The sequence below is a fragment of the Solanum dulcamara genome, chromosome 9, assembly GCF_947179165.1.
Source record: "Solanum dulcamara chromosome 9, daSolDulc1.2, whole genome shotgun sequence".
NCBI lineage: Eukaryota > Viridiplantae > Streptophyta > Magnoliopsida > Solanales > Solanaceae > Solanum > Solanum dulcamara.
Window position 1 is genome coordinate 17998033 of NC_077245.1, and position 7678 is coordinate 18005710.

General features: G+C 33.5%; 1 protein-coding gene across 1 annotated transcript; it reads left to right on the forward strand.

Moving 5' to 3' along the window:
* Positions 1-3149: 3149 nt before the first annotated feature.
* LOC129903577 (uncharacterized) lies at positions 3150-3896 on the forward strand. The gene has a single exon (XM_055979129.1). The coding sequence runs from the start codon at positions 3150-3152 to the stop codon at positions 3894-3896; it is 747 nt and encodes a 248-aa protein (XP_055835104.1).
* Positions 3897-7678: the final 3782 nt, after the last annotated feature.

Here is a 7678-nt window from a genome sequence, read left to right on the forward strand (position 1 = left end):
GAGGGCTTTTAGGTGGGGTTTGGTCAGGTAACACAGTTAGTTACCCAAAAAAATCCTAGTAGCAACCTAAAGTCCCAAACTACATTGCCCACGTAAGATTGTATTTATGTCTTAGTTAGTGGATCCACATATAACACAGTTGAGTTGAGTTGAGATTAGTAACATGAAGAGTATACCCTGGCAAGGTAGCCTCCCCCTTCTAGATGGGTTCCATTGAATTCCATGTAATAGCTCGCATGGTCTTAGATGTCTATTAAATATCTTATCCCACACAAGTTGAAGTTAAGCTATGAGTTATATGATGAATTTTTATGATATGCATTGACCATGAGTTTTATATGTTTTCAAATATTTTAAGCTCTATTTATGTTCATTATGATTGGGCATACATCTTATGGCATATTGATTACATTACTTTACTTGCTCATGCATACCTCACATACTTAGTACATTCAAACGTACTAATGCATATTTTGCCTATATTTTCTCATAATGTAGGGACAGACAACGCTCACGACCATCCTATTAATGACTAGAGTTGACTAGATATTAAGAGTTAGTGAGTCCTCATCTTATCGAGGGCAATGACCTTGTTCCTTTTTTCTATTACTTGACTTACTTCTATTGTTCAGGTGAGCTAGGAGCTTTTCCTAAGCCTCTATCAAAGACTAGATTAGAGGCATGTTTAGACGGCATATGATGTAGTACGATTTGGACATCTATTGAATTACTTTCCCTTAGTCCCATTCCCCCGTGATGATTACTTCCGCTTATATTATCATGTTTCTTTACTTTATGTATGCAATATATTCTAAGATGACTTATGGTTGGGGTCCTTCTCATCCCGATCATCGTATCGCGGCTTGGCCCCAGTTCGGATCGTGACATTTAAGGTAGTCTGAACGACCTCATTTCTTAACTTTCACATGTTACAATTATGACTATGTTAAATGCTTCTATTGATATGATATATATGTTATATTTCATTCTGCCATTTTACATACAATATTATTCCACATGTACTTGCGTCTTTTTTCCCAGAGGCGCTGCATCATTTTATTGATGTAGACTCAGGTACACAGACACATAATCAGCCCGCTCACTAGATTCCATATCTTCTACTATTGGTGAGTCTTTGTCCGATTCTAGGGCTTAGTCTTCATAGTTTAGGAAGTTATGTTTTCTTTTAAGGTATATAGGGGGCCTTGTCCCGATTGACACTTCTCAACTATGTTAGAGGCTTTATAGGTAGACATATGGCTATGTTTTAGTATGGATCTTTGTGTCCCTTATTAACGATTTAAACTCTACGACTTATGTTTTATGCGAAGTGCTTTCTTTTACAAGTCTAGTATCTTTGAATGCTTTTAAACTATATTTCCTCTCATTCCTAGATATATGATCAAGTCCAATGCCATGTTATGGGTAGACTCGGGCTAGTAATGGCATCGAGTGTTGGCTACATGCAGGATGTAGGCTCATGACATGCCAATCAATGAATAGCCAAGTTATAAGATCTTTACTTAACTTTCTTTCCTATTAAATTTTTCCTTGATATTTTAATTGATTGTGTTATTATATCATTTATTCTTTAATCTTATCCTTGTAAGTGGTAAGCGTTCATATGCGTAGGTTATGAAGTCACAATGCTTATATGGGCTGTTTCTTGCAAAATACTCATTGCTACCAAGCATGGGCGGATCTACGTTGAGTCCAGGGGGTTCATCCGAACCCCCTTCGTTAAAAAATTATACTGTATATATAGAATATTTTTTTTAATTTATGTGTATATATTTAATGTTGAACACCCTGAGCATAAGCCAAAGGACTAGCTTAGTGGCAAAGAGGGTTCAATATTTCGCTTGCATGCCCCTTGCGTCGTGGGTTCGAATCCAAAAATAGCCACACTTTGTTTTCTTCTGTTTTTAGGTGCGTTTTTAGATTTATTTTTTTGGCGTTTTTTAAATTAAAAAATGACTTCTTAACATTTTATTTTTTTTTAATTTTAAATCTTTAATTGAAAACTTTACAAATAAAAAAGCCCTCTTCTTCTAATTTCTAGGGATTTTTAGGGATAAAAAAGCCCTCTTTTTCTCCTCAACTCTTCTCTTCTCCTAGCTTCTCTTTGATCTTTGCTGCTGCTGTCCATTCGCCACTGCCAGTTGCTGCCAGTTGCTGCCCGTTGCCGCTGCCCGCTGCGCCTGCTCATTGCTCGTTGCTGACCTGCTGTAAGTTCTTAGCTCTTCTTCCTTTTTTTGTGTTCTAAAAATTTTCAGAATTATATATGCCTTTGGCTTTGGTATAATGGTATTTATTGTCTTATTTATGTGCTCTTTACTGTTTAGTCTCAACTATCAAGCTTCAATGAAGAAGTATTTCACCAAAGTTTCGAAATCAAGTTTAGCCTCTCATAGTCATAGTCAATCTAACCAAGAAGAAAATGCTAATCATTCGGAAGTATCATTACACTCTTCTCAAGAATTTGATTTGGATTCTTTAAAGTTTGATCCTGGTGAAAGAATCTCAATATTGAACTATCATCCAAATCATCGTGATGTTATTAGAAGAACATACCTTTTGAATGGTCCTTGCCAACCTCGTCTAGCGGTGCATGAGTATCCTCAAACAAATATTTCTGGATCAATGCGTCGTTTTAATCATGAATGGTTTGATGATGTATATCATGATTGGTTGATGTATATCATGATTGGTTGGAGTATAGTGTTAGTAAACTTGTAGTATTGGTCTCAAATATTTTAAATGTATTGGGATCTTCTTTCAAACGTATGGATGAATTACGTGATTCTCAAAAAGAAACGATTAAAGAGGCATTAGATATGGGTGAACTTACAACCGGTAGGGGCTTGAATCAACAACTTGGTCTTTCAAGAGCTTGTGACACTCGTTGGGGATCTCATTATAAATCCTTTAATAATTTTATTATTATGTTTGGCTCTATTCTTGATGATCTTGAATCACTTGCTCTTGATGCACGAAATATGGATGAAAGAGCTAAGGTAATGGGACATCTCGAAGCTTGCCGAACATATGAGGTTGCGTTCATGTTGCATTTGATGAGAGATGTCTTAGCAATTACAAATGAGCTTAATAAATGCTTACAAAAAAAGGAGTAAGATATTGCCAATGCCATGCTACTTGTTGAAGTAGCAAAGAGAAGGTTGCAAGTTTTTAGGGATGATGAATGGGACTCTCTTATTGCTAAGGTATCTACATTTTGTATCAAACATAATGTTTTGATACCTAACTTTGAGGAGCCATATGTTAGCTCTTTAAGATCACGACGAAATCTTGCTAACTATACAATCTTGCATCATTATCGTGTTGAAGTTTTTTGCAATATTATTGATTGGCAACTTCAAGAACTTAATGGTCGTTTTGATGAGGTGACTACCGATTTGCTCCATGGAATTGCTTGCTTAAATCCAATTAACTCATTTTCAAGTTTTGACATTAAAAAAGTAATGAGAATGGAGAAATTATATCCGGATGACTTTGATGAATCTAATATGAGTGCTCTTGAGAATCAACTTGCAAGTTATGTTGTAGATGTTCGTGATGTTGATGAAAGGTTCTCCGATCTAAATGGTCTTTGTGATCTTTCCAAAATATTAATTCAGACAAAGAAACATTCTACTTATCCTTTGGTATTCCGCTTAGTGAAACTTGCTCTACTTCTACCAGTTGCCACTGCCTCCGTTGAAAGAGCTTTTTCGGCAATGAAGTATATCAAGAATGACTTGCGGAGCAAAATGAGTGATGATTTTTTTAGTGGTTGTTTGGTGCCTTATTTAGAAAAAGATGTATTTGATAGTATTTCTAATGATGCTATTATTAAGACATTTCAAGATATGAAACCTCGTAGAGTACAATTGTAGATTTGTAGTAGTGTATGTAGTTGAATTTCAATTGTAAAACAATGTTTTGATAGGCTTATTATTACATGCTTTCTAATTCGATAGAAAATGCCTATAACTCTATTGTTCAGGATGTTTTTGTATTGTTTTGAAGCCATTTTATGTCAAATTATTTTTCCGGAGGAAGAGTGCTTTTACTTTGAGTTGGTGTTTATTTTAAGTCTTTTTAAATGTAAAAGTTTATGTTTGCTTTTCATTTGCACTTTCAGGAGCTAAAGAGAATTCAAAAGAAACTGAACAACTTGTAGAAAGACCCCATACTTCTTGCAAAACAGGTATATTTGACCCGACCCTTTTTTTATGGATATAATTAGCGTGTTTAATTTTTTTTGAACCCCCTTCATAAAATTTCTGGATCCGCCACTGCTACCAAGGATCGTGGTATCTAGTAGAAGTAAGTTGGTTTCTAAATGTAATATAATACTTAAAGTATAATTGATATACACCCACCATCTGTATTTAGTTTTAGTATCTTATTTTATAGAAATTAAATTCACACAGGAAGTTAAAAGTGATACTAAAATTTCTAAGATTTACTCTTTCTTTTTCAGATTCTAAAAACTTTTCGTACTTGTAGTATTCTATCAAGGCAAGGATGTGGCAAGATCCGTTGAATTAGTTTTTCTATGAAAAGAAAAGTAGAAAATATTCTTTTGTGTTCATGTGATGTTGATCACTTACGTATTTCCTCTAACTATTGACACTAGTTCGTCATTGATTCAATTTTGGATTTGAGCAATTGGGTATTTGATAAAGGACTCTTCATAGCCCAGAACTCTCTAAAAAAAATATAAAATTAGATATGGTAGGGTTAAACAATGAGGATATTGTAAATTTACTGTCAGATAGTCCTACATTAAAAACTCTAAAGTCGTTATTATTCTTCTAAGTTTTCGTCACATTGAAATTACTTCTCTTAATTTAAAAAGACTAACATTAGCAAACCACATGGAAATGAGGAGTCTTTGGAAATTTTTTCTCATTTCTAAAGACTCCTCATTTCCAGGATCCACATGGACTTCTAACGTTAGTCTATTTAAATTTGGAGAAGTAATTTATACGTGATGAAAACATAGAAAAAATAAGGACAACTTCAGAGTTTATAATGCAGAATAACCTGACAGTAAATTCACAATACCAGCGTTGTATAAAATAATTGTATCTAACATTAGTCTCTTTAGAGAGTTCCAAGAAATGATAGGTCCTTTATTAATTAAATACCTAATGTCAAAAATCCAATGTAATCCATGACGAACTAGTGTATATAATCAGAGGAAATATGCAAGTGATATCAACATCACGTGAACACAAAAGAATATCTTCGTCATCCTCATTATAAGTTTTTTTTATTTAATGTAAAGCCACATATTGAAAAATGAGGGATGAGAGAATGATAAGTCATATAAGTTTAAATAGGAGAGGAATGAGACTTTAAGGTTTCTGGTTTGTCCTATATAGTAATTAAATTGTTACCAACTTTAATAAATCTGATTTAGTCCCAAATATGATAAAAATATTAATTAGTTTCCAATTGATAAGAAGTTACTTGGTGGAAAGCAAATCCTACTGTGGATTCATGGAGTAATTAAGTCAAGAAAATAATGGGTTAAGTTAACAAATTTCCCTCGTAAAGACTGGTCTTGATATTTTGTCCTCTATAAGAAAGTTTTACAAAAATGGTCTTCATTCGTTTTATAAAAGTTTTTTGGACAAAATTGCACTCCAAATCTAACAAAATAAAGAAAACTTGTATTTTGATAAAAAGATGAAACTAAAAAAAAATGTTTCTGTTATAAAATAAATTAACTTGACAAAATAAGAAGGAGGAAGTAAAAACAACAGGAGAACAAAAGAGAGAAAACAGTATATGTATGTATCTATCTCTTCTTTACATTGAAGAAGAAGACTATATTTATAGTCATACAAGTAAGTGAAGGAAAATATTAACGGGTAATTTGCCCACTGAAAAAAGATAAAGGACTATCCACTAAAGCAAAGTGGACAGCCATTAATTTGGTTGATAACACTCCCCCTTGGATGTCCACGTAAAATGTGTCTCATTAAAAACTTTACAAGAGACAATATACATAGTTATTCTGAACGTCCATAGATGTTATGCCTCGTTAAAACCTTACTAGAAAAAATCCAGTGGGAAAAAACCTAGTGAAGGAAAAAACGTACACACATCTGGTAATATGCCTTGAGTGTTGCCTCATTAAAAACCTTATCAGGAAAATCCAGTGAGACAAAACTTTGGCTAAGGGAAAAAACGTACAGCGTTTATTTTACTCCCCCTGATGAAAACATAACTTAACATTACGAAGACGATGCATTCCAATTTTGTATCTCATTTTCTTAAAGCTTGAAGTCGGCAATGCCTTGGTAAACATATCTGTGAAATTGTCACTTGAACAAACTTGTTGGACATCTATTTCACCATTCTTTTGAAGATCATGAGTAAAAAATAATTTTGGTGAAATATATTTTGTTCTGTCTCCTTTGATGTATCCTTCCTTTAGTTGAGCTATACATGCAGTATTGTCTTTATACAATATTGTTGGAACGTCTCTTTTCAAAGAAAGGCCACATGTTTCTTGAATGTGTTGAGTTATTGATCTTACCAAATGCATTTTCGACTTGCTTCATGAATGGCTATTATCTCTGCATGATTTGAACAAGTGGCAACCATAGTTTGTTTTGTTGAACGCCATGATATAGTTGTACCACCACACGTAAATAAATAGCCTATCTGCGATCGACCTTTATGGAGATCAGACAAATATCTCACATCTGCATAACCAATCAATTGTGATATGAATTCATTTGAATAAAACAATCTCATATAAATGGTCCCTCGGAGGTATCTGAATATATGCTTAATTCCATTCCAGTGTCTGCGCGTTGGGGAAGAACTAAATCTTGCTAACAAGTTTACTGAGAAAGCTATATCTGGTCTAGAATTGTTGGTAAGATACATCAATACACCAATTTCACTAAGATATGGTATTTCAGCACCAACAAGCTCTTCATCATTTTCATGAGGTCGAAATGGATCTGTATTAATATCAAGAGATCTCACAACCATTGGGTTACTCAATGGATTTGCTTTATCCATATAAAACCTCTTAAAATTATTTTCAGTGTATGTTAACTGATGGACAAATATCCCATTTGTAAAATGTTCAATTTGTATACCAAGATAAAATTTTATCTTTTCGAGGTCTTTCTGTTATATCCCGCACTTTTGGGCATCCAGAAAGAGGAAAAAAAAATATTTTTGGCTTGCAAGGAGTAGAGTTGTGAATTATTTTATTCATTTTAATTAGTACCGGTGTGATGTTCATGGAAAAATTGGTGTGAAAATACGGAGGAAGGCCGAGGGCAAAATTGAAAATTTTGGAAACTAGTTGGTGAATTACTAATACGACTTATGGTTTTGTTGGGCTCAAATAATGATAATAATAATAGGAACTAAGTGATTGGGCTTGGAAAACAAAAAGGAAAACAAGAGAGGCCCAACACAAGGAAAGGGCCCAAGTCTTGGAACTTAGCCCATTAATTAAGTGGCTTATATATATATATATATATATATATATATATATATATATATATATATATATATATATGTTGATGACTTTTAAGTCATATTTATCCATTAAGTTTTCTTTATCAACAAGAGGATTCAAGAGAGTTCTAGAGAGAAAGGAAGAGAAGAAACTTGAAGCTAGAGGAAGAATGGGTTC